Source organism: Apodemus sylvaticus, chromosome 2, assembly GCF_947179515.1.
Source record: "Apodemus sylvaticus chromosome 2, mApoSyl1.1, whole genome shotgun sequence".
NCBI classification, from domain to species: Eukaryota; Metazoa; Chordata; class Mammalia; order Rodentia; family Muridae; genus Apodemus; species Apodemus sylvaticus.
The window spans coordinates 28,356,403-28,382,586 of record NC_067473.1 but is presented as its reverse complement, the minus strand read 5'-3'; the positions used below and the strand labels follow the sequence as shown (position 1 = coordinate 28,382,586).

Here is a 26,184-nt window from a genome sequence, read left to right as displayed (position 1 = left end):
GTGTGTGTGTGTGTGTGTGTGTAATCTTTTATCTGGAATGCTTAGTAGACAGTAGGCACTTAATGGGCACATATTGGATTATAAAAATGCTTGGGTATGTTGGTCAATAGTGAGTTCAACTTACAGATGGGCCAGCAGCTCCAACAGGTCCAGCTGGACCAACGATGCCGTTTTCACCCTTAGGCCCTTTGGTTCCCTTTTCTCCTTTAGCACCAGGTTGGCCAGCAGCACCCTGTTGGGAGGAACAGCAGTGAGCACTGGCCTTCTGACTCACTGTAATGTCAGAGTGATCTCCTTATGTGATACTCACAGCAGGACCAGCAAATCCATTGGGACCAGCAGGGCCAACTTCACCACGTTCACCCTAGGTGGGAGATAAAGATGTCACATTCACAGCTTCTCAGAGGTCTGCAAACCATGAAATAGGACTGTGCCAAATGCTTGGGTTTCTACTTACAGGGCTACCCCGAGGACCAGCTGGGCCTGAAGGACCGGCAGAACCAGCTTCACCCTGTAATGGCACCAAAGACCAGTGGTGAGTCCTTTAATGTGCCTCACATAGATGGGTGGAGGAAGAGAGAACAGTAGAAAGAGGGTTTATACACTTTACAGTTACCTTGGAAGAAACTAATGGAAATTTCAGAGAATAAAATGAGGCGAATTCTTCCTCTCCTTAAGGCTGGCTTCATTTTAAAAGGTGGAGTGGCATTGGTTCTTTACATGCAGAAATACTACAAATCAGTCCCCATAATACCAGGAGGAGGACATTTTAATTTTTAGATGGATGCCGGACTGTTCTATTTGCTGCAATCTTTGCAATACATAAATAAGGTCTATTTTAAATGGACTGTTCGATGTGAAATGGGCACACTATGTATTTTATTGATTTTTTTCCCTTTTTACAATTGAAGGCTTTGTGAAGGCTTAGAACATTAGGATATTGTTAATGGGCAACAGGGAAAGTCTTTAAAACAAATGATAGGGATTAAGGTATAGATCAGGCAGCTGGCACATCCATAGACGGGGAAGGGGAAAACATCAAACAAGCAGCATTTGTTTCCTGCAACAGCTAGGTTATTTTTTTTTTTTAGACCCAGCCATAAAAATGAATTTCCAATGGTCTTTGGGACTAAAGTGAGCAAGGAATTTTACATAGTGCTATCAGCTCAGAGAGTTACCACTCAATGAACACATATATGACTCATTTCAAATGCATACTTACCCGGTCACCTGAGGCTCCGGCGGGACCAGGGGCACCTACAGCACCAGGAGCACCCTAGGACCCGAAAGGAAATAGGCCTTACTGAAAATAATACACAGCATCCTAGCTGAACTCTGTCCTGCTGTTCAGGACACTTGCATTGCACATGGCGGGAGGACATCAAGAAAGTTCCCGAGGGCTGGCAAGATGATTCAGCAGGTGAAGATGCCGCTAAGGCTGGTGACCCCAGTTCGACCCGTGGGGTCTGTATGGATCCGGAGAAGGAGAGAAGGAACACTCAGCACCTGCCCTTTGACCTCCACATTTACTCATGGTACAGTCACATATCCACTCAATGGGTGCAAATGAATGTGAGAGAACGCGCGCGCGTACGCACGCATGCGCGCGCGCGCGCACACACACACACACACACACAGACACACTTGTAATCATAATGAGAAAAAGAAAGTCCCTAATCCATGTTGGTACTTGTTATCAAGGTTCTCAGAGGTCACTTCAGGAAGAAAGAACTGGGTTCTGGAAATGTGAAAAGCCCAGAGCAGGAGAAGGACTTGGGTGATCTCTACTCCTTCACCCTTGCAAGATTCCCTGGAGGGAAGCAAATGCACAACCTTATTTGGAACTGTGAGAAGGAGGAGGTGACTCAAGGCAAAGAACACCAGGAATGCGTTACAGTGAGCTATCAGCTTGGAGGGAGAGGTGACAGAGCGGTCCAAGGAAACGCCAGTGCGAGGACAGCTCAGGAAGGTAATTCGGCTTCCTGAGGGGGTCATCTGTGACACCATGGTAGTCACAGCTAATTTCTGAGACTGCCCTTAGATCTTGAGGTGGATAAATGACTAGTAAGATGCTATTGGAGGCTGTGGCTTTTTTTAAAGGAGAGAATTGTTTTTCTGAAAGCTCTGTTGTCAGTGAGTGGTCTTCAGAACCCGCAGCTCTCGGTGTGCAGCTCAGTGCTGCTGTACTCATCGCTAGAGAAGGTAGACAAAGTCGAGATGTGATTTTTCAAAGGTGTGTCATGCTTTCACTTTCTTTTGGAGCATGTGACATGATATTATTCGTGATCTGGGAAATAATGGATTGCGATTTTACTCAAATTGAATTCCTTTGTAGGCCTCCTTTGTAAATTTGCTGAATTCAAATGGGATAAGATACAAAGAACAAAAACAGAATTCAAGAACAAACAAATACTAAAAACAAGATTCCACTCACACGAGCACCATCTCGACCAGTGTTGCCAGGTTCACCTCTGAGACCAGTTTCACCCTGTAAGGACAAAGCAAGAGCCATGTTTTGCTTTCTGGCTAAACTTCTGAGTGGAAATGAACTGCAAAGTGCCCTGACACAAATTTCTATAATGCTGGCCACCCTTTGAGAATTTCCATGTTTTTCAATTTCCCACCACGGTTATAGGATGTTGAATAAGAAAAACAGTAGGAAGCTCATCTTTTCTGGCCCCTCTCAGATGATCACTGGATACTAAAAAATAAACATCCTTTGATTCATCATGAAGCAAGTTTCAAATTGATGAGGTTGGAATCACAAGGCAACATGGTGACGGGCGGCAGTGGCGCCTGGTCACTCTTACAACATAACGAATGCCATACCACGGCTGACAGCTGTTCGATATAGCTTCTTCCATTAATTAGGGCAGGATGAGGCATTATTATTAGTGGCATTAAAATGAGCCTCATGTATTGCTCAACACCATCTGCTTGCATGAAATTCCATGGTAGCAAGGAATTTTGCCAGATTAGTGAGTTTAGACATGCGTAGGTGCTGGTGGCAGAGGGAGGAACATAGGGATGTCAAAGTGCTACCAGACCACCTGCTAAGGATTGTAAACAACTGTGCATCCCTACACAAGCTTCTTGGCCTGGAGTTCATGGGTATTATGTATCAAGGCCCATCACCAAGTGGTAGGTACCTTTTCTCCTTTGCCTCCAGGTATGCCTGCAGCACCCCTCTCTCCTGGAAGCCCACCAGGACCAGAGGCGCCAGCATTGCCTGGAGCACCGACGGCACCAGCTTCACCCTGGAATCAAAACCACGTGAAATCAATCATTTCAGTAGCAAAAGAAGAAAGCCAAGACTGAAACTCTTGAAGAATTCCAATTTAAACATTTAATAGATGGCATTCTTGGCGGCATGGAGACACAAAGGGGCATCATTGAAAGGCAGAAGGATGTAACCTCACCCCCTCCCCACACACACTATTAATGACATGATGGCTAAAGAGAAGAGGGCAGAGAGTGGGTGTCTGCTATTCTTCTACAACCTGCATCTTGTCCTCTTAAGGAAGACAAGCACGGACAAGAAGAGGGCGGGACAATGGAAAGGAGAGATTGAAAAATGTTTGCCCACAAACCTTTTCAATGATAAGTCACTTAGCCCAGGCAAGTGACACAGAAAGAGACCTCATCAACTTGGGAGATGATTGTCTCCATAAGAGTGGAGAATGTACCTTCCATTTTTATATTAAGCCTCATAATTCTCTACACGAAAAACCTGTTGGCTAGCCACTGAGATGAATAGATCCCTTTAAAAGCTCCGCCGAATGTCATTGTATTCCATTCTTCTTTTCTCTCTTATGTTGTTTTCATTCTCCTCTCCAATACCTTCCACAGAATGAAATATCTTTTTGAATCTAGTCTTTCCATTTATGTCCTTTGAAAGCCAGAATTGGGAATCATATAAGTTGTGCAATCTTATCTATTTTTTTTAAAAAATCTAAACTAGAAATCTACTTTGGAACACAAACTTTCAGACTTGTGCCTTTGGGGAAAATGTGGCATTTAATTAATTTAAATCATTATAAATTCTATTATTAAAATCTAGACTACTTTTAGAAATTTGACTGTATGGGGTTGGATGTTGATACAACAAAAACTACTTTCTAGAAATGTAAAGGCTAGTCCTAGATTTCAAGAAAAGCATGAACAGTGTAGTCAGAAAGGGGCAAAACCATACAAATTCATTCTTGGCTTCTAGATGAAGATTTTTCTCCTTCTTCAAATTATCTTTTGAAATAATTATAGTCATAAGAATCATATTGTTTATAACTGAGGTAGAAATCGCACAATTGGAAATAAGTAAAATCTTTCAAAAATGGCCATTCTTCTATTGGATCTATTTATTTGGGAGCACATGGGCCCATTCCATCAATCTATAAATCATAGTTTTACCTTGTTTCCATCAGGCCCTGGGGCTCCAGAGGGACCTCTGCTTCCAATAGGACCAGAAGGGCCAGCAGCTCCGCTCTCTCCAGGGGGACCACGTTCTCCCTAGAAGGCAGAAATTGGAAGTCATTGAGACTCGGTCTCACACAGCCTTACTTGCTTAGAGTTTTAGATCGGGTTCTACCACAGTTCAGCAAAATTAGCATGTTATTTTCATCTCTCATTTCCCTCCTGGTGTACTGAAGGGAAGGCCTGAGATAACTGCTAAGATATCATATGCTTCTAATGCGCTGGGACCGCGATTCCACAATTTGTTGCTCTGGAAACATTATACACAACCTTTGGAATCCATTTAGATTCAAGGGGATGGACTTTTCTGTGCTACATTCACAGGCAAAGTCAGATGCCAGATACACTTAGTAGTCAAAGGGTAGATGATGGAGATTTAGTTGAATAGCTATGTCATGATAGGATAGGATTATATTGTCACATCACTGCTATCTTTACAACCTCATGTAGGAATGATGAAACAGGATATTCACCAGAGGTTTTGTGTGTATGTGTGTATGTGTGTGTGTGTGTGTTCATTTGTGTCTGTTTAGCTCAATGCCTCTGAATTTGCATCTAAACCTCACCACAACAGTACATTTTATGGCCCAGAGTTTATATCATAGTTCCACATGTAATTATATCAAAGGGTCTTGCTCTAACTTCGATCTATGGCACTATTGGTTTCTGAAATTAACGTCTGGCTTCCTAGGTATGTGGTAACTAACAACATGATGGAATACTTTGATTTAAAAAAAAAAACACTTTAGTCTTTCTAGCTATGCTAATGTGCATAGACAAAACAGTAGTTATTCCTTCATAAAACTAGACTCATGAATTTAGCTTTAGATTCGCAATAGAAACACATTCTATAAATATTCACCTTAGATATTAGGTATTAATTTATTTGGCTCAAAACCAGCAACTAAAATAAGTTTATCACATTTGTTTATATAAATTACTTGCTATGACACATTTGTTCATTTATGTTTCTTGAACCATAAGGTTACTGGACAGGAAATATGATAAACTAATCAGAAATTTTTACTATTAACTTAGAAATATGATGATGTCTGTGGAAGAGGTTAGGAACTATTTTTTAAGGAAGGTGACCAGTGGTATGAGGGGCAAGCACCCCCTCTTTTAAAAACATGTCAAGTGTTAGTGAAATTTAACTAGGTGGCACTTACTCTTGGACCAGCAGGACCAGGGAGACCAAATTCACCAGGAAGACCCTAGGTAAAAACACAACAGTAAACAAATCATGGAATCTATGTGTAGTCCCTACAGTTACTTGTGCTTAAGGTACCCAAAATATTCTGATTTAGAAAATAAATCTGTCTGGACTCTACTCACATAAATGCTTTGGTATACAGGCTAGAAGGTACAACAAAACCTTTGGCTTTATAGAAAGATTTCAAAAGGAGACTATGGCTGCTATCAAAGATGTGTCTGTGCCAGACCCAGTATCAGAAAATCACCTATTATTTAGCTTACTATCTTTTATAAAACTGACAAAGCAGCCTATCTTCTCCGATAATGTGATGAGGGTCCCAAACACAGCAAGGCCTTGCACATCTTAGCTATATAACCACTGCCTTCTTAATAGAAATTATCATATCCTGTACATTACCTAGTTAATTGTATACCCATGTGTATTTCTTTTATTACTGACCAGCTGTCTCTTTAATGTGGCCCACTGTTGACAAAGGAGGCGAGGCTACAGAATGTAACTAAATTGAGGCGCATTCATCACAATTAGAGAAAATGACTCAGAACTCAGACTCTGATTGTGGATAGCAGTGTCATGTCTGAATGCCAAGAAAAACATTAAAAGCAATTTTTTTCCAGCCTCTGGTTTGATTGAAAATCGGTGCATTTACGTTTTTCACTATGGAGAAGGAAATAATTTGTATTTTAATATAGCAAAGAACAAAACAAAAAGTAAGGCTATTACGTGAAACAGTCAATAGGTTTTGCTTTCTATTGTGATGTTTCTGTCAATCCACAAAATAAGGCAATTTGAACAAAATATAAATAAGATGTTTCATTATTTTGTTCAATGCCAACAAGATAGACTGCTATCATTAGTGAGTGAGATATGACGTTTTTTGTGTTGTAATTACATGGCAATAGGGCATTTATAACGAAAGAAATTATTAGATTTAGTCAGGTCACCCTACTCACCCTCTCTCCTGGCTTGCCGACTTCTCCAGTGGTACCTGAGGGACCAGGGAGACCCTACATGAAGAGACAGGAGAATTCAGTCTTACGGCTGTATTCAGGGAGCTGCTAATAATTGGGGCACACAGAGGGAATAGCCTTAGGGACATTATTATGTGTTATTAAGTAACTCTGAAGAAGGCTGCTTCGGATTACTGTGTCTTTTGATTGAGTTCCGAAGCCATGTTCTGAGTGGTGGTGGTGGTGCTGCTACTGCTGTTGCTGGGGGGGGGTTCTAGTGGTACTGGGGATACTGGTAGTACTGGGGGAACTCATGGTATAGGTGCTGTTGGTGGTGCTGGGGGGTCCTGGCAGTGCTACAATGAGTCGGGTAGGAACAGTGCAGTGAGAGACAGAGTCTTGCATGCTTGTGGGCTCACCTGGAAACCTGGAGGGCCAGCAGGGCCTTGTTCACCTTTGCCTCCTTGAACACCCTGGAAGTGACAGAAGAGACAGCATGGATATTAGTGACTGCTCCTTGGACATCGTGAAATCAGGCATTGATGTTGAGACTCTAAAGCCAAATCCATGAATCCGGTTTTGTGAAGGAAAAACTAGCTATTTGTCTATGCATTTCAGCCTAGCTATAAAGATTGCGTTTTGTTTTTTTTAAATCAAAGCATTCCATTACATTGTTAGTTACTGCCTATGTAGGAAGACAGAGGTTAATTTGAAAAACAAACAAACAAACAATGGTCCCGTAGAAGAAAGGGAGATAGCGTTGATACCAGTGATGGATTGAAACAGCACTGATGAAAATTGGCTGCCTTAACTATGGGAAGATGGCTGCTCTGAAGAGGAAGCTTACTCTGCTTTGGAAAAGAGCAGGGAGAAATACGTACCTGGGGTCCAGGAGGTCCTTGAGCACCATTGTTACCATCGGGACCTGGAGCTCCCTAAATGTTTAATAGAATAGAAAGGCTCACGGTTATGCATAAGTCAGAGAGCTTATAAGGCTTCAAAGCCCCCCCAAGCTAATTCTTCAAAATGAGCTTGTCATTTTAGACTTAAAGAAACTCACTGTGAGTTTCGCCAAGTTCTAAATGCTGCCTATTAACTTCCAATGTAGTTCAAGAGAAGTTCACAGATAGGAGGCAGTTTATGGGGGACAGAGAATACTAACACAGATTTATAACCTCTTAATCATTATCTGAATAAAATAAGAACCAGATGCATCTGCATCTTTGAATAGCACATTCTGATTTGTTATAGCCCAACTGTAACTGTGTAGTTCAAAATAAATCCATTTCATCATGGTTAAAGGACCCTTGGGGATGCCACTTTGGATACTAAAGATGATGCCAGATAGCCTCACAAAAGTGGCATTTTTAGAGAAAGTTCTCTGTAGAAGTGAACACCTACCCGAGCACCAGCAAGACCAGGATGGCCTTTCTCACCAGCTTTGCCAGGGTCACCCTATAAAAATAATAATACGTATATTATAAAAATTAAAAAATATTAAAAACTATAAAGAAACATGTATAAGGAAAAGAGGCCATGATATAAAGACGTAACAAAGTAAGTGCAGATACAACAGAGTGATGGAGGGAGGTCAGGGCAGTGGAATACTACGGAAGAGAAGGTTCTATGTATGCCCAGTTTTCTAGGACAGTTTTGAAATGTTGACTTTGTTGCTTGTTTGTGTATTTTACTGCCATTTCTCTGCTTTGACTTTCTTAATCAAGGCGTAACCCAATACCATGACGCTCTATACAAAGGGACTTTATATGCAGAGGTGCGTGACTCAGGTTTCCAACAGTATGCCAGGCCACACTGCAGGTGAAGCTTTAATGGCATGGCCGCTCTACAGTTTTCCAGTGGTGAGAGGACCTGCCTGGAGGCAAACTGTGCTGAGGAGCAGGAGAGAAATACTTGACTGTGGCAGAGATACAGCAAATAGGTAGGTAGGGAGAGAGAGAGAGAGAGAGAGAGAGAGAGAGAGAGAGAGAGAGAGAGAGAGAGAGAGAGAGGAAGTCATGATCCTTACAGAGGGGCCTTTGGGTCCAGGGAATCCGATGTTGCCAGCTTCACCTCTTGGTCCAGCTGGGCCGATTGGGCCAGGTCTGCCATCAATGCCAGGGAGACCCTGAAACCAGAGTTTCAAGTTTATTCTCCGTCCCTATGGTTTCTAGCTATCAGGATGAGGATTTTGTCAAATGATCAAACAAGGTAGTTTTCTGTATGCACAAAGCGCCCTGTATAAAATGTCAATAAATTATGGCTCCATTCCCCTGTTCTAAATAGGATGTCAGTACGCAGCCAGACAGTGCAATCTCGCATGCACACATCTGCCCTCTCTCCCTTCCTTCTCTGTCCCCTTGTCACCTGCTTCAATTTTCTCAGTCATGGTTTTCTTACCCCTTCTCTGCTTTCAGTCCCGCATCCATTTAGATTCTATAATTACAATCTATTACCTTCTGTTCCCAGATGATGTCGAGGTGCCTGATATTTATTTTCAATGTATTCATGTATAAATAAGCCTCAAAAATAGACTTGAGAAGGGTGCAAGAAGTGTTCTTGAAAACGTAATGGGAAATGAGCAATACTTACCACAGGGCCTTCTTTACCAGATGGGCCAACATTTCCAGGAGACCCAGGAAGACCCTGCCAAACAAACGAGGGTCCTTTCAGACGGGTGCGTTAGCTCCTGCACTCGAGGCTCAAATTAACTGAAATCTCACCCAGACTTCTTTTCTTACTTTTTGTTTGTTGCTGAGGGGGATTCATTAGAGCTAGCAGCCTTGCTGGAAAGTATGAAAAGAACTCTGAAATCTCTCTCTCTCTCTCTCTCTCTCTCTCTCTCTCTCTCTCTCTCTCTGTGTGTGTGTGTATGTGTGCGTGTGTGAACTTTTGTATTTAATTTTTTTGCAATGGATTCATTTATAGGTATCAGAAGAAACTGTTAAGCAACCTATTGTATGAGCAAAATGTATTACCCTATTTACTCCATGATAGGAAGAAAAAAAATTTGGTAAGCAATTTCCAAGGTGGATTTTTTTTTATTGTGATATTTGTTGTTCCCTATTATTTGTTTATGGCATAAAATTACAGCTGATATTCACCCATAAGAGATAATGGAGGGAAAAATAAATCCATTGCTATGGATTTGAGTATCTCTGGATCAAAAGGTCACTATAGCCAGGGTGATCCTGAATGCATTATAGCACTTTGTGATTGCTGGAAAAATGCCTTTACTGATGAATCTAATAAACTAATAATGTACAGCCTTATTACATATCATGAATACCTTATATAAAATGCATAACTTAAGATGAGCGATATGTGCTGAGGGGAGAACCAAACTGATTTGGATATTTTAAAATAGATATAGTTTTCCAAAACCCTCCTAGTCATTGATTCAAGCTACACAGAGGAAGCCTATGGACTAGCCCGATGCATGGAACCTTCTACAAGGCTCTGAGAAAGTTGGGTTGAAGAGGTAAACAGCAGAAAGTCTAACAAACTTGTTGAGATGCTCTCGTCGTACCCCTCAGTGTTAAGCAGTCCTTTAAAGGAGGCACCAGTTCCAGATAGGACTTAATAAAGATTTATCTGAAACTTACTCTGGGTCCCATGAGACCAGGTTCCCCAGGGCGACCAGCATCCCCATTAGGACCTCGGACTCCAGCAGGGCCACTTGAACCACGATTGCCGGGAGGGCCCTGTTGATAGGAGAGGGACCGAATTAAGAGGCTGCTCGTGTAATGCTGAGGACACATCCAGCACCAGCATTATCAGGGTCCTGATGTAAGTGACGGGCGGGCACGACTTACCATCACACCTGCTCTGCCGTCAGCTCCAGGAAGACCTCGGGAACCGGGGCTGCCCTGTAGGAAAGGGCATGAGACAGCAGGGGATTAGAGAAACCATTAGATCCCATCGGGTAGAGTTTCCTAAGACAGGGCATGGTTTCTTCTAAGAGAAAAATATGGGTGTACACACAGTCAAAACATTTTACCCACAGGCCAGGGGAATGCCCAGACGAGCACCCAGCAAAATCAGGTCAACTTTGTTTCCAGACCAATTTAATAACGTACCACATTGAGAATTGCTAATTTAATAATAATAAAAACAGATGCTCTTTCATCTAGGAAACACACTCAGAAATGTTGACCAGTTACCAGCCAAGGGGTGGTCATCAAGGTCTGTGCTGTCTCTGAAGTATTCAAAACTTACTCTGAGCCCTGGAGGCCCTGCAGGGCCAGCAGATCCAGGTTCTCCGGGGGACCCTCTCTTTCCTTCTTCACCGCTAGGACCAGGAGGACCTTGGGCTCCAGCAGAGCCCTGTTTAAAAAAAAAAGATTAAGAATAGTTAAAAAAATTTTTTTATATCATATCTAGCGACTGAAATTATATTGAAAATTGAAAAGTTAACACAATTGTGATTGTAAAACCACTTACAGGCTCCCCCTTGTTACCGGTCTCTCCTTTGGAGCCAGCAGGACCAGGTTCACCCTAAGATCCAAAGGAAACAGGGGTCAAATGACAAAAAACAGGTCAAGACTCTCCAGCAGACAAGTCTCTTGGGTTGTTAAAGCGCAAGCTCTCTAAAATGGTATTGGTGGAAAGAGAAGAGTCACACACCGAGTTTACCTCACTGTTTTTTTTTTTTCACAAGCTGCTAAGGAAGAAGCTTATACGCATGCACAGAGGAGGGACTATGCAGGCACATAATGCAGCTATATAAGAAATATAAACATTTGCACAACACTACAGAAGGAAGACCAAAACAAACAAACAAACAAACAAAACAACAACAACAACAAAAAACAACTTTGCAGGGAAAAGACTAGGTACAGATAAGCTGTGTTATAGTGGTGACCACTTACGACAAGTCCTCTAGGGCCAGTCGCTCCAGCGGCTCCAACGGGGCCAGGAATACCACGGGGGCCAGGGAGACCAGGAGCCCCAGCAACACCAGGGAGTCCCTATGGGAAGAAAAAAAAAGGTCCCTCAGGAGGAAGCAGGCTGTAGAGTCCGCCATCTTTATACGCCCCTAACCCAGAGCAGCACTCCTTAGCTTCTTAGCTGTACTTACAGTTGCACCCTTGGCACCAGTGAGCCCGTTTGTTCCAGGGTTGCCCTATGAGGGAAAGAAGGAAACACTCACTGAATGAGAATATTTCTTACCTCCTCTCACTTATCAGTCTTTCTCATCAACTGTCTTATGTCAATGACTACTTACAGGAGGTCCAACGGGGCCAGAAAGACCTGGAAGCCCCACTTCACCACGGGGACCAGCAGGACCAGAAGGGCCGGGATTACCAACAGGTCCAAGTTCACCCTGAGAATGGAAATAACGTGGCGGGGAATTAGCAGTAAATAACACAACACACTCTGTTATTGACCATAGCACCAACTTTTAGGGAATTTCATCGGAACAGCAGCCATTTAGCTTCTCTGGTTTATCATCCCAAAGTTTGGACTTGACTTTCTAATTTGCAAGCCTACATCTGACATTCTGGCATTATCCCCATAGTCTGCTCCCACTTAGGTTAGGAAGCACATTCTATAGGACCTCCAGGAAGTCAGTTTCTAGGCTGAGACTCAAACTACAGACACTGTACAGAGAGGTTTACTGCAAATGCAGAGTGAGGAAACTCTTCTGTAGGCATTTTAAAGGGTGGGGTTGATTAAGGGAGTTGCTCTGCAATTCTCTCTCTCTTTGCAAGCAGTACTGATATTTCAGGTAGTTCTAAAGGATTTATCAAGGTGGTGATAGATAGCAAACAATGCTTTTTACCTTAGGACCAGGTGCACCTGGGAAACCAGGAGGTCCAGCAGACCCAATGGGACCCTGGAATCAAAACAGAAGGCGTAAGAAATTTCCTTGAAGCAGATTAGGGAAATGATCACAAAGTTCTGTCAAGGAAAAACATGTTCAAGGTTTCCAATTTAGGAGGAGTTTTACCCTATACATCAGTTAGTAGCTCTAGGCCTTTGGTATATGTGCTGCCGAAGCGAGCACACTGTAGGCCTTTGGAATAGCCTATGCTACTTAGAAAGAGAAACTTCCAAAGACCCCAGGAAAACATTTGGCAAAAATGTTCGAAATGTTGTCATTTCATAAAAGCTAATGGAGATAGCTACTGCCCCACAGTTTTAACCCCTTTCTACTCCCCAGTGTTAGAACTTACAGCAGGGCCAACGGGGCCAACACTTCCATCACTGCCACGGGCACCCTATGAAGGAAGGAAAGATGGACAGTAAGATGGACATCAAACAACTCCCGTTCGACAGTGTTTTAAAAAGATTAAAAGGAAAGTAAAACACTGGGCCACTTACAGCTGGACCAGGAGCTCCGACACGCCCTCTCTCACCAGGAAGCCCTCGGGCTCCCTAGAAGAAGAAACATTGTTAATAAAGTCCAGAATGTGGATCTTAATAGAATCACACACAGAGCTTACTTTGTCTAATTTCTAACCCATGTAAGAGTTCACTAAGAAGGCGGGTCTTGTTCTAACACCAGGTAAAAGCTGAATATGCAAAGATATACGAAAAATACCAAGAATGCAATGCCAAGGGAAATGGCAATTATCAAAGACTCTAAAGAAGTGTCAGAAGGCCAAGAGTGCACATTTGGGCTTCCAGTGAATCAGTCAATACTCACTGCTTGACCTGGGGTTCCATTCTCTCCAGGGGCGCCGGGTTCACCCTATATGCAGAAGAGAAATTGAGTCTTTGTTCATTATATATATATATATATATATATATATATATATATATATATATATATATATATATAATTTTTCTGATTGTACAAATTTTACTCTATTGTATCAGTTTGAGCCTTTTGTAAGATTTTAAACATGTTTTTAATACTTATAGACTATTTCTCAATGATCTCAGACACATATTTTAAAAATATGATGAGGGTTTTATTTAAATACACCAAAGGCTAAGGTACTAAAAAGATGTGATTACTTAAATGTATGCCTCTCCAATTTTCTCTTTATATTCTAGACATTTGGGACCAACTCCATAGATTAGGAGTATTAATTTAAAAGAGAAACAAATGTTACATTTTCTACAGTGCAATGAAATTTACCATCTTCAGAGGTATCTGAATACCCAGTGTTATCGTTTTTTATTAAGATAAATGGAAAGTCAAGGAAGACATCATAAGAGATTTTTAGGGCCATCAGATTTGTTTCTTATTCTGAGAGCTAGGTATTGATGGGTCGCTTTCTATTTTGGGGGTTGTAAAAACACTTCAGGGTATTTTAGTTTAGAGAGAGATACCGAGGAATGAATCAAAGGCTTGTCACATGCTTCCTTAGCAAGTGCTCTACCACTGAGCGGTTCTCCAGCTCTAGGTCTAAGGCTCTATGTGAAGAATACACTTTAAGAATAAGTGAGATTTCTGAGTTTGCCTTTTAACCACTAGATGCATGACTTTGGGCAAGTCATGAGCATTTGTTCACCTCAGTTTTTCCTAAATGAAGGCATCTACAAAGTGCCTTTTAGCTCTAAAATTTTAAGATATTGTGATTAGTAATCTGAGTACTGGGGCTCAAGGGAGAATGGACTTGATCTTATTCATTTGTGTAGCAGCTGGGAAGTTAGGCCAGATTCTCCATATTCATGTTCATCTCTGGTCATGCCTGCATTTGTTACTCATTAATTTTTAATTACATTGGTATTCACTTTAATATCACATTATCTCCTTAATAGGAAAGAGAACATTTTATGGTTCGAAACATTGTCAGAGAAGAGGCTAGCCAAGAGATAATACACTTCTAAGACATTAATTACCTAATTAAAAAAATATTTTTTTTTGAGTGTGCACAGATAAATCAGAGGAAAGGGGCTGAAAAGTGTGTTGTGACATGAATGTACCTATCTAATTAGTGCAAGGCAAAGGAGAATGTGCACTTTAAAGTAGTACACTTTGTTCTAATATTTGGTTATATGTTTATTTACTTTTATTCTGGCTACAGAGAATCAATGACATTATAAGAGGAGGAAAGGATATGGAGGAAGAAATTTTAGCATTATTTTCCATTTGGTTATTTACATAAAGATTAAGTTAAATAAACATTAGCAATTGGTCTTTTGTCATAGAATCTCACTGTCCCACCACTGAGGTATTTGACAGCTAGATGAAGAGACAAGACACTTTTTGAAACACGGTTGTCCTCAGTCAAATAGCCTTTTTGGTAGCAATGGAAGATCTAAATGACTTGCTTATAGTGCTCTGAATTCAGTATTTACCTTCACACCCTGAGCACCAGGCTGTCCCTTCAGTCCATCCAGACCGTTGTGTCCCTGAAAGGCAACAGACACCTTTTAAAATGCTGTAATCATGTCACAGTCTCAGTCAGACCAGAATCTCCCATCTTTGCAATGGTTACATCTTCTAGAAAGATCCTACGGTTGCAGAATCCAGCATTCCAGCTCAGCTGAGCTGGTTCCACTTCCCTAGGCGAGTCACTTGGTCTGCACACAGCTAAGAAGGAAGGGTGCTGAACAAACTTCCTTACATCTCTCTCACCCTAACAATTTTCAGGTTTTAGAGAGTTCTAAGTACTTAAAAATATATACAATCTCTATATAATCTATAATCTGTATAGTATTTCTGCATTAATCTCAGTTTTTGATGATTTATACAGACTTTTTCTCAATGATCTCAGACACATATCTTGGCTTCACTTTAGTTTCTTGCACTTTCAAAATTCAGAGACATGGAAGGAATTCCTTACCCAGGAATTTAAGTACAGTTGAGTTCTTACCACCCCCACCATCAGCATTTTTTTTTTCTCATTTAGAGGTAGAAGTCACTCACTCTAATGCCTTTGAAGCCAGGAAGTCCAGGAGTCCCAGGGAATCCACGAGCACCCTTGGGGGAAAATCAGAACCAGGTGAGTAAGGTTTTTTTCAAAGGTGAAACACAATGCCTCCCTCTTTCCAAACCAATTCTCCACAGAGCTCAAGTTTGGGATCAAAGGGTGTTATGTTTTTTAAGGATGGAGCCACAAACTAATACCTATGATATGAATAACTAAAATGGTGGCATTTGTAGAAAAAAAATAGTTTAGTTAATCATAGTCTGTTTGCTGTCACCAATATTACATTATGGACATGAATAAAATATCTTGATCATTTTCTTCGTTCTTTCTCTTGTCAGATGCCTTTAATCAATGCCACCAGTGTGTGTGACATCCAAGCCACCATCAGAGGCATGTTCATAACTAATGCTGGACCACATCCTGTTGTCACCAATCTCACCTGTGGTCCAACGACGCCTCTCTCCCCAGGTCTTCCGGGTTTTCCAGGGTGACCCTAAAACACGAAAGCAGCCAAAGGTCATCCTTCACTTAGTAAGCCATCATGAGAGAAAGTTATGCATCAGTATATGGGCTAGAATACATGTTTAATTAACAACTAAATCTCTTGAGCATAAGCAAGTTAATTAATATTTCATTAAAGTAATATTTCCCCTATGAGGAGACTCAAGCATATTGAGCATTCAGTGTGGAACTTAATTTGACTCTAGATATTCCTATTGAGACTGGGAGTATGCAAAAGGCATTTCAGAAGGGCTTGGGAGCAAACACTTACATCCTCACCAGCCTTGCCAGGAGGGCCAGCTGGACCACGGGAACCTGCAGGACCCTAAGGGAATGGGAGACACATTGACTTTAACGCTGTTTTCACAAACCACACTTCAGAGACTCTCTCTCTCTCTCTCTCTCTCTCTCTCTCTCTCTCTCTCTCTCTCTCTCTCTTTCTCTCTCTCAACAGAGGGAAAATGTTCTCACCGTTTGACCAGGCTCACCAGGCTCACCAGCAGGTCCTTGGAATCCTTGAGGGCCCTAAGGTAGAGGAGAAGGAACATTTATTTCTTTATCTGGAAGATCTGGAGTCAAGCTGAGGTCAAGCACATTAGACAAGTCCTTTGCCATCTACCAACATCCTCAGCGCATGAGAGTCATGGTTACTGTTCTCCTTTTATAGAAGAATGATTATAGGATTTTGATACTTACAGGGGCTCCAACAGCACCAGGAGGGCCTCTGGGTCCCATTAAGCCCTGTAAAGAACACACACATCATTAACACCAAGGAGTCATGTCCTTGTTGGGAGTCCCATAAGTCGGACTAGACACACTGGATTTAGAAAAGCTATCACTGAGTCCCTGGAGATTTTTTAATGGACAGATGAACCAAATTTCCTTCATAGTCTCCTGACCTTCAGTTTTCCTTCTTCTTCTTTTTTAAATCAACCAGATCTTCCGAACTCAATGAGAATTGTATGGGGGAAGTCATAAGTTGTGCAAAATTGGTCATCTGGAGATTGTTTGAAGGCAATGAAGATCTTTGCATAAGAACAGAACACAGAATGGCTGACAAAGAATTTCAGTTAGATTCCTTTGGTCATATGTCACCTCTCCAAGCCATACATAGCTAAGACATTGACATTTTTTATTGCCACCGGGCCATAAATTGAAAAGGATCAAAAGTCCTTCTTAATGATTAAAGGGAGGTTTATTATAACCTCAAAGCTCTTTTCAGGCCTGTTGATGACTGATGAAAGTCTCAAGTAAAAGCAGATGTAATGAGGGGCAAAGCAAAAATAAGTTAGTATGGAGGCAGCCTGTTCGAGGAATCTAACATAGGATTTTCAAAACATAACACAAACGACAGTCGTTTTTCTTTCTTCTTCTTTTTAGTGGAACACAAATGCAAAGTAAAACAAAATGCTCAGTTTTGATCTACATGTAGTTTTGTTTTGCCTCTGTAGTAGACAACGTTTGTGTAAGCTCATCTGTAGAATGCATGAGTCTTGGGTAATTTGCTTATAAGATACAAACTATGAGGACTCTGCAGTTGAGCCTATCCACTTTATTAAATGACTGTAGTGAGACACTACATATTTTATTTAAAAGGCACATTATTTTAATTATAAGAAATATTTATTTTGTTTTAGAAATGGCTTCAATGTTAAAAGAAGCTGTCACTTTTCAATAAAAATATTTTTTAGGTATCCATTAAGTATAATTTTCTTTGACATCATGAATTTTTAATTATATTTATTCATCATTCCCTGTATTTGAAACAACTTCATTTACATAAAGGATATTTTATTTTGTGGAGGCTGTGAGATGAACCCTGTGGGGTTTTGTAGTTATTGATTTTCCAACATGGGAAATTATTTAACACTTTACTGCTGCTCATCTTCTCTCTTTGTTAAACACTTATCTGTTGGTTACACTTGTCTGTAAATGTGGACAGATGTATAAGCTTAAATTAGATTTCACTGATATTTTAAAGTGAATACTCTTTTTGATACTCCCCAGAAAGTAGCTTCAAAGACAGGGGAATCTGAAATCCACATTAATTTCTCAGGCCCACCATTTTAATTTTTAAAATAAAATGACATCTACTCCTGCTTTATTTCCCACTTTGCCTCTTCTTGAGAAATGAATTCTATTTTATATTTGAGTAATGTCTGGCATTAGCAGAAACAACTCATTTCAAATGTCTAAGATAAACAAAGCCGAAAGAATGCTTCAATTTTTCACTTCAGATATGAACGTTTTAAATTACCAGGAAAAATCAGGAGATTGGAAATCATCAATTAAAGCTACATTATTTTACAAGTGAGAGCTTTAATTTACAGAAAATATTGTCTTGCCTTTATAGTATATTAGTTTACTTCGGCCCATTAGCTTCAGAATAATGTCTTGTGCAGATAGAGCACTGATGCAGAGCCCAGGTAAAAGTTGTGTTTAAAGACCATGATGACTAACAGATAAATGCCCTTAGAAAACAGATAATTAGAATCACCAAATTGTGTGCATGTATATTAAATTCTGCGGTAGTTAATCAATCTAATGTTTTTACTTCTCGGATATTTTCATTCTTTCCTATAAACTATTGTACATTTTTCATGATCATGTCTATTTTCTCTTTATCACATCTCACTAATGTTTGGTAGAAGCTTCGTTTGTCAGCTAGGTCATCATCTTGATACACAGGAAAGCTTTATAAATGGTTACATAAGTGATGGGATGTGTGTGGAGTGACACAAATGCTAAATCTGAAACACTCTCCTCTATAGTGGCTTTTAATAAATAGGCAAGACAAGAAATTTTCATCAGAACAGAGACAAAGGAAACATTCCTTATATCAAGTCCCTGAAGGTGATTCAGACCTGCTGTCATTTGCTGCTAGCTGAGTAAATCCACAGTGTAGTTCTGAATCTGTTGGGGGCACCAGGTAAAATCTTATGACTAAGAAGGTGTTCTATTCAAGGACTAAATACATGAACCATATGCTTTCTCTCAACTACCTGTGTGATTTTGGGGTGGGGGCAAAAGTAAATCCCCAGACTCTCCCATTACATAAGAAGAAAGGGACTGAGGTAAAACTTCCTGGTCCTTTTCTTCAGGTTCAGGGAGCACAGTAAATCTTTCTGTTTTTTAGTGCTGCTTCATATTTTAAGGAATGTGAAAAGATACAGAAAAATGTATAGATGTTGATATTTTGAGTTAAATTCATTTGCTTGAGCTATGGTCTGTATTTCCAAAGATTACTTTTCAGACATAGACATCAAACCTTTTTTTATGAGGCATGTTGGTAGAGAAAATTGAAACTCCTAAGCTGGACTTCAGTTTTGATATTTAAACTTAGAAAAAGGAGTTGTTTCCATTTGATCTAACCTTAATTGGTATTGTGAGGCTTGACATGAATTCTCTTACGCAAGCTGCTTTTTTTCCCCTCTAGGATAAAGGAGACAAGCCTACCATTGGTCCAGGGCCAGATGAAACTCCTTTGTCAGAATACTGAGCACCAAAGTTCTGGAGGGAAGAAAACACACATGAGTATATAGGTCATACACTTATATCTTTCATTCTTCTTTCAATCAATCAATCAATCAATCAATCATCAATCAATCAATCGATTTCCTGATTAATACTTTAATTAATTAATTATTCCCCTGATACTAGTTAAAAGAGAGCCATGTTTCAATAGAAATGACTTAGAATTCAGTGCTGAGTCCCCCACCTAGACTGAAACAGAGAACCTTCCCTTTCTTATTCTTCAGACTCATCTGCCTTGAGAAATCTGTTCCTATGCACTCATCACCTAGCTCTAGACTGAGGAAAGGTGGCTTCCTAAACCTTAACAGTCACTCAGAACCCTTACAAGTGAAACAGAGTTCAGGGAAACATGCTGTATTGGCAGCTGCTATCCTAGGCCACAAGTCACTACGATGCTTCTTTCTTCTGGCTGGAGTTTCAAAAAGGGATATAAAGAGTTTTCAAGTTACAGGAAAATTAAAATGCCCCTTAGAAGATTAAACTTTTAAAAAATAGTTCACAGTAATAACTTCCCTGTTAAAGATCTCTAAAGCTGTATTAAAAAAGGTGCTTTTAATGCACTCAGTAGATAAGCAATCATAATAAGATCTTTGGGAGAGAAAGGTCTTATTTTACTGGCATAGAGTTGGGTATTAGAATCAGGAATCTGATTCATAGTGCTAACCAATTAAGCAAATATGTTTTTCTTCCTGCAGTGAGGCCATTTGGCACTCATACCATTGTAAAGACATAAAGCTAAAAGAAGATATTAATGAAAAAGGGAAATGTACTTTTCTCAATTTAGTTTCAAGCAAATTAAACCTAAAACTGCTTTGAATGTTGGTTCAGCAGTCTCCAAGCCAAGGAGAATAGAGAGGGTCGGATGTTTGTGAAATTGCTTAAGACCAGGGGCTTCACTTATGTAATTCAATCTAATCAAACTCTTTAATAATGCAACACCTCTTATTTGTGCCATACTGATAAAAGATATTAAATCCCCAAATTAAATAATGGTGCAGAAGGCTGCAGCTACCTTCAGTGAACACAAAGATCAGGCCTGTAATTGACAAGGCCTCAAAGAAGATGGGCAAAGCAGAACCTTAAAGGAAGAAACCAAAGAAATGAAATAAAATATACTAATTTCTAAAGAGAAGGTTTTTTTCCTTAACTGCTAAAAATAAATTTTCACAGTATTTTTTCCAACAAAGCAAAAACACTAAAGTCAGATCTAAGTTAAGAATGTGTAAGACATCTTACCCCACCAAGACCAGGGGGCCCAGGGAGTCCAGGGGGACCAGGGGGACCAGGAGGGCCAACGGGACCATCAACACCATCTCTGCCTTGGGGACCTGCTGGGCCCTGTTATAAAAAGAGGGGATTAGAACAGGATTAGAGCAACCTTGTGGAACCCTGTATAGCATGTAGAAAGAGACCTAAGAACAGGCATGCTAAGGTCAGTTTGTTAGACTTCTTGATGTGAAAGGGTAGAATAAGATGCTATATCTGTCACTGATGGATATGCGCCTATGACACAGGTTTCATTTAGGAGGACATTTAAGGCCTGATGTGTAAAGTTAACAAATGGCAGCCAAGCCAATGTAGACCCTGAGTGTAGCTGATTCTGTGAACTTCATCTGTTTCGAGCTCTAGAATAGGACACTGTGTAGTTGAAGCTGGTATCTGCCTTTTGCAAAGGTATCCGATTGCTTTGGTAGTGACACATAAAGAGCAGGCTAACTCATTAGATCATTTTATTACGGAGCTGGGAAGACTGCTTTAACACTATCTACATTGTTAGGATAACTAACCAGTAAAATTATACAACTAATACATTGAGCAGAACACATATAAGTCTAGGTATCATGACAGATACACCATGCAGTTATCTATTATAGAATGCTAATCAAGCAAAAGCAGTTTAATGACACATATTAACAAAATGTAGCAAGAATGTAGCAAATAGTCTGGCAGCCTGGCTGTATATGTCTGACTGAAGACAGAGGAAGATGTTACTGCTTCACAAATATTTCCAATCTATACAGAGATTTTTTTTCCAAAAGAAACAAAACATGATACAAAGAGGATTCTGTGGTAAAGGATACATTCCCCTTACACCTGTGTTGGGCAGGCCAAACTAAACAAAGAATAGGGCCGGCAAAGAATGTAGCTGCCTGTAATAGTGTTTCTTTTTATGAAAGAGTAATCATGACTGAAAGGGGATATTGATTATATATAATAATGTTCATTTACTTCTTCTGCAGGGCATTATCTACTTAAAAGGTATAATTATCTGGATACAAAATAATCTTACACATTGTCAGTCTTCTGTAGCTTCTAATATGTACTTATTCGAATATGGGCCAAAGCCCTTTAATGGTTTAAAAATGACATACCCTTTGTCCACGTGGTCCTCTTTCTCCAGTGGGGCCCTAAAAGAAGACAAAAATGGGAAAGGGCCACATGTCTAAGTAATTGAGGCTGAAGAAGTGAACAAGCAAGCCAATTTTGAAAATAATTAGTTGTTAAGACTGATCTGACTACAATATTATAAAACAGCAGCTAGAAGACCTGGCACAAAACGATAGATGACAAAGAATTGTTTCTGTTGAAACTATACATTATTTTTTCTCAAGTCGGAGGACTAGACGAAGCTATAATTTGTAGTGGTCAAACTAATATTATCCATTGTACTTTTAATAAGATAATAGCTATAGATGAAGGTTGTTTATTATACCTTCACAGCACATTCATAGAGTCAGTGCTCTAAAATAAGCTTTGATTTACTGTCTATAACTAATATAATCCCTTATAAGAATACAAACAAATATTTACAGTCTTTTAGTGTGCAAATCATTAACTCATATGACATAAATGCAATTAGAGATGCTTCTGGAAGATAATAAACCTTTGTAACATCAAGCATTATCAGTATTCTGTTTTATAGTTTGTTGAGTACCTGTTCATATAGATAAAATCTTGTCAAAGTATTTTCTTTCTGTAGCTCACATTAAATTTTGTCAAACTGAAATTATTCTAACATTTTCAGATATTTATGGAGAAACATAGCCTCTTACCTTTTTTACAGATTCCTAGGAAAGAAAAGATAAATGATAGTTGTTAGAATTATATATACATCTATGTATTAAAATTGCTTTATTTTGATATTACGTGCAGTTATAACTGCATTGTTCTTTTCCTATTATCTTAATCTAATATTTTGAAACAAAATGTAAAATTTTACCAATAAACAAAATGTTATCTACAAAACCAATTGTATCTACTTATCTGAAACTATGTTGTGATTTCAATCCATGAGCTAAGAATTTATTCATAATTCATTGCAAATGAATCCTAGGAAATTGCAAATCTCTCAAGCCCAGCAAGCTCTTGTGCTTTGGAGTAGCTGGTGCTAAAACCCAAACTTCAACTGACCCATTTCCTCTCTCTTCCTATGGGTGTTTTTTTGAGTCCAGCCTCACTTAGCACCGCCCACTTCAGAAAATGGGGCAGGTCCTTTCAGTGGAAGCCAGAAAGCTTTGGACTACTACTGATCTCCTTCACAGTCCCCTTGGGAAGCCAAACTGGCCATCTTCCCTCCCCAGAACTGACACCGCTGCGGTCAAGGCAAAGTGCAAGCATCTTATTTCTTCTAAAAGAAGTTTTACTCACCGATTGTAAATCTGTTGAGGAAAGAAGAGAATAGGAAATAGTTATTGGTATCATTACATCAATTGGTATCATTCCATAGATCACCAACAGTGATTAACAAATGATACTCAGGTCTATATAGTTGATTTACCCGATTAAAAGACCCCTTCTCTTTGTCCTTCAGAATATTGTAATATCTTCCAAATTATTCAGGTAAAAAAAATATAGCAGAGATCAGCAGGGTGACTTGCTTAAAGTCTTAATACATAAATAAATTTTTTAATTAAGCAATTGTTTACTATTTTTAAAATGCCATGAACGATTTCTGTGTCTGGAGGACATCTCGAGTGCTCAGCAATTATGGAGGAGTGGCATAGATTGATTGACGAGGAAATAATGCATAAGAATCTGAGAATATTTAGGAGAGCCTACGCCCTATAGCAGATCTTGTTTTTTATAAAACATTTAAGTGACTTAGCCCTTTTCCCCAAAAGTATAATTTACATACATGAAAGAAAATTGATTCAGGATTCTGATTTTTGCTATAAATAGTTCATTTAAATTAGGAAAGGTCATTTGACTAACCAGCATCCCATTTGTTTCCTAAGAAGTACTGCTCTGTATAAAGCAAAAAGCATGAGTTAACATCTTGAAAAATGATGAGAAAAATAAATACCCACTTCTTTGTCACAATTACTCTGACTTTAAAGACTGAGTTTCATTCCTACAGTATAATAATTATAGGATAATGTGGTATATAATTGCGGTCAGATTTGCTCCAGGATGATTCACCCCTAAAAACTGCTTGGATTTGGTGGTCATGAAGTGTGTCATTTGGAACGAGAACATCTGTTGAACTGGTTACCACTCAGAAGAGTGGGCCACATCCTGCATTCACATTTAAGGGCAATTGATGAGAATCACTGTTAAATTAGATAAATGGTATGTTTAGTTTATTGTGTCCATTGGAGGAAGAACAGTTTGCCTGAATTAAGAGAAGTCTGTAAGCCTTACAGGCTTTGGAAATTTGCCTTTTAATTACTCAGTTTGTGAGCCATTTTGAACAATGTGTGCTGGATAACCTTTATTCTTCACGGTGGTTGGAGGTTGAATAGAATGTATGTTGACCTTCAAATCTCTACTTCCCTACGTCTGTGGGGGTCCACTCTTGCACTCTGATTTCATATAAAATTAACTTGTAACATTAATTTGTACAATGCAATTACTTCTTAGTGTCCTCGGGGGCGGGGGTATATAAAGTAGATGAAGGGAACATGTACACATTAGAAATTAGGATGTGGTAGACGTGGGACATGGGGCTGGGGATAGCTTTTGAAGGACTGGGTATGGCCACGCCCTCCTGAACCCTCATCAAGCCAACATCTTTGTCTAGTTAATTTAGGCAGCCATTTTTTTTTTAAAGATGAATCCCAATTTGTTTTCTTCATTCTTTTGTCGGGAAATTCTAATTAGTTATACAACCTAGAAATGGAAAATGGCCTTGAAGTTGGCACATTAAGTTTACATCCCATATTTTAGAAAAAGAAGGCTCAACTGATTAATTTGAAGCCACATGGCAATTGAGTCAGAGACTCATGGGAAGAATTCCAGGATCTCGAATCTCCGTACAAAGTTGATATTTCTAACATCTGCTGTTTTTGAGTCTGATTACAGGTAGGAACATGCTGAAGTGTAAGTGCACAGAGGGTATTTTAGTAAAACGTTACCTTTTCCATGACCGGGTAATGGATTGGGACGCTACTTTAACTATTGAGAAGATAAAAGCTCAGGCCAAGCAGCCCGCTTACATACATCGACTGGGGTTCTTTACATAAGGCCCAGAAATGCGAGTTACTCTACAGATCTGGAAAGTCTTTAACCGGAATTCCTTGAGCTTAAGGCCTAGTCCCTGTTCTTGCATTTTACCCCCTCCAGGGGGCGCATTTTCATCATCTTCATCAACGTCATCGACACCAACTCTGCCGCCCACAAGAAAATGGAGTCCTGTGAGTTTTGTATTGTTCTATTAAGGGGCTTTCTAAACTAGGCCTCAAGTTTCACAAGGTGACTACAAGCATAATTCTGGGGATTGAAGAGTGGAACCCTCTGAGCCGGTCATCCTGTCAGTCGGGTTTATATCTTGAGGCAACCTTCTTTGCCTCCTTGTGAGCTTCACCAACCTGGAGAGCCAGACTAACAGTCTAGTTTTAAGAGAAAACTTTCCCAACTCTTGGCAACAGTCAAGCCTCCCATATTTCCATTCTTTTTAAGTATTTCCCTTGTATCTCATGAACCCGAGTGTTTTCCCCACAGAACAGAGGGCGACCTCACAAGCTGTATGTGGAATGAAGGGTGAAGGTCCCCTCTCTTGAGGTCAGGGTGCCCACCTATCCAGTCTTTCTCCTTCATCTCCCCCAAACAAGCAGAAGACACTTACATTGACATGTTGCTAGGCACGAAGTTACTGCAAGCAGCAACAGAGTCCGCGTATCCACAAAGCTGAGCATGTCTACCACTTAGACATGCAGACTCCTTGTGTCGCAGAGCCCCTGGGTCACCAGCGGAGGTATCACCTGGCGGGCGCAGGCATGCAGTCGTGACCGTTCCCTCCAACTTAGTCGAAACCTCCCGCTGCCGTGGTGCTAAAATAATAAAGCCCAGACCTGCTCTATTTATATGGGAAAAGTTTCCCCAGCCGGAGGGTGCCTCCAAAAACGTCTCCACCAATGGGCGGGCTGGGGCCAGGGGCCCGGGCCTCAGTGCTGGGAGGAGACTGCGGGGGCGCAGGGGAGGGAGCCGACGGGGGAGGGACGTGGCTACAGGGCTTCTTAAATTGGTTCCATTCTTTTTGAGGACGTGGACACTTTTGAGGCTTTCGAGGGGGAAACTCTGACTCCCTGTCTGCATACCTCCGCCCTCCCCAGCCACCCGCCCTCTCTCGCCCTTGCCAAGTTTGGAACCACTTTAGGACACCTACGTGGGCACTTTACAGATCTCCGGGCAGCAGCGGGGCAGGTGTTGAGGGACCTGGAGGCCAAACGGCAGGAGCTGTCCAGTCCTG

The 26,184-nt window shown here is 40.4% G+C and overlaps 1 protein-coding gene and 1 long non-coding RNA gene across 2 annotated transcripts in view; one reads left to right on the top strand and one right to left on the bottom strand.

Moving 5' to 3' along the window:
* Col1a2 (collagen type I alpha 2 chain) overlaps nucleotides 1–25,870 on the bottom strand; it is a 35,540-nt gene extending 9,670 nt beyond the window's left edge. Inside the window, exons 1-37 of the mRNA XM_052173205.1 lie at nucleotides 25,561–25,870; nucleotides 23,145–23,155; nucleotides 22,550–22,564; nucleotides 21,869–21,904; nucleotides 20,733–20,834; nucleotides 19,419–19,472; nucleotides 16,659–16,703; nucleotides 16,434–16,487; nucleotides 16,234–16,287; nucleotides 15,901–15,954; nucleotides 15,458–15,511; nucleotides 14,887–14,940; nucleotides 13,283–13,327; nucleotides 12,958–13,011; nucleotides 12,810–12,854; nucleotides 12,416–12,469; nucleotides 11,858–11,956; nucleotides 11,711–11,755; nucleotides 11,502–11,600; nucleotides 11,074–11,127; nucleotides 10,849–10,956; nucleotides 10,446–10,499; nucleotides 10,236–10,334; nucleotides 9,223–9,276; nucleotides 8,660–8,758; nucleotides 8,035–8,088; nucleotides 7,515–7,568; nucleotides 7,053–7,106; nucleotides 6,637–6,690; nucleotides 5,640–5,684; nucleotides 4,408–4,506; nucleotides 3,150–3,257; nucleotides 2,435–2,488; nucleotides 1,223–1,276; nucleotides 458–511; nucleotides 311–364; nucleotides 125–232 (exon numbers count right to left, since the gene is read on the bottom strand). Coding sequence (XP_052029165.1) covers nucleotides 125–232; nucleotides 311–364; nucleotides 458–511; nucleotides 1,223–1,276; nucleotides 2,435–2,488; nucleotides 3,150–3,257; nucleotides 4,408–4,506; nucleotides 5,640–5,684; nucleotides 6,637–6,690; nucleotides 7,053–7,106; nucleotides 7,515–7,568; nucleotides 8,035–8,088; nucleotides 8,660–8,758; nucleotides 9,223–9,276; nucleotides 10,236–10,334; nucleotides 10,446–10,499; nucleotides 10,849–10,956; nucleotides 11,074–11,127; nucleotides 11,502–11,600; nucleotides 11,711–11,755; nucleotides 11,858–11,956; nucleotides 12,416–12,469; nucleotides 12,810–12,854; nucleotides 12,958–13,011; nucleotides 13,283–13,327; nucleotides 14,887–14,940; nucleotides 15,458–15,511; nucleotides 15,901–15,954; nucleotides 16,234–16,287; nucleotides 16,434–16,487; nucleotides 16,659–16,703; nucleotides 19,419–19,472; nucleotides 20,733–20,834; nucleotides 21,869–21,904; nucleotides 22,550–22,564; nucleotides 23,145–23,155; nucleotides 25,561–25,630 — 2,304 coding nt within the window. The 5' untranslated portion in view covers nucleotides 25,631–25,870. The remainder of the gene's footprint in view (nucleotides 1–124; nucleotides 233–310; nucleotides 365–457; nucleotides 512–1,222; nucleotides 1,277–2,434; nucleotides 2,489–3,149; nucleotides 3,258–4,407; nucleotides 4,507–5,639; nucleotides 5,685–6,636; nucleotides 6,691–7,052; nucleotides 7,107–7,514; nucleotides 7,569–8,034; nucleotides 8,089–8,659; nucleotides 8,759–9,222; nucleotides 9,277–10,235; nucleotides 10,335–10,445; nucleotides 10,500–10,848; nucleotides 10,957–11,073; nucleotides 11,128–11,501; nucleotides 11,601–11,710; nucleotides 11,756–11,857; nucleotides 11,957–12,415; nucleotides 12,470–12,809; nucleotides 12,855–12,957; nucleotides 13,012–13,282; nucleotides 13,328–14,886; nucleotides 14,941–15,457; nucleotides 15,512–15,900; nucleotides 15,955–16,233; nucleotides 16,288–16,433; nucleotides 16,488–16,658; nucleotides 16,704–19,418; nucleotides 19,473–20,732; nucleotides 20,835–21,868; nucleotides 21,905–22,549; nucleotides 22,565–23,144; nucleotides 23,156–25,560) is intronic.
* Nucleotides 459–15,906, top strand: LOC127678337 (uncharacterized). The gene is made up of 3 exons (XR_007976552.1): nucleotides 459–535; nucleotides 15,441–15,533; nucleotides 15,800–15,906. It is a non-coding gene; the product is annotated as an uncharacterized LOC127678337 (long non-coding RNA).
* Nucleotides 25,871–26,184: the final 314 nt, after the last annotated feature.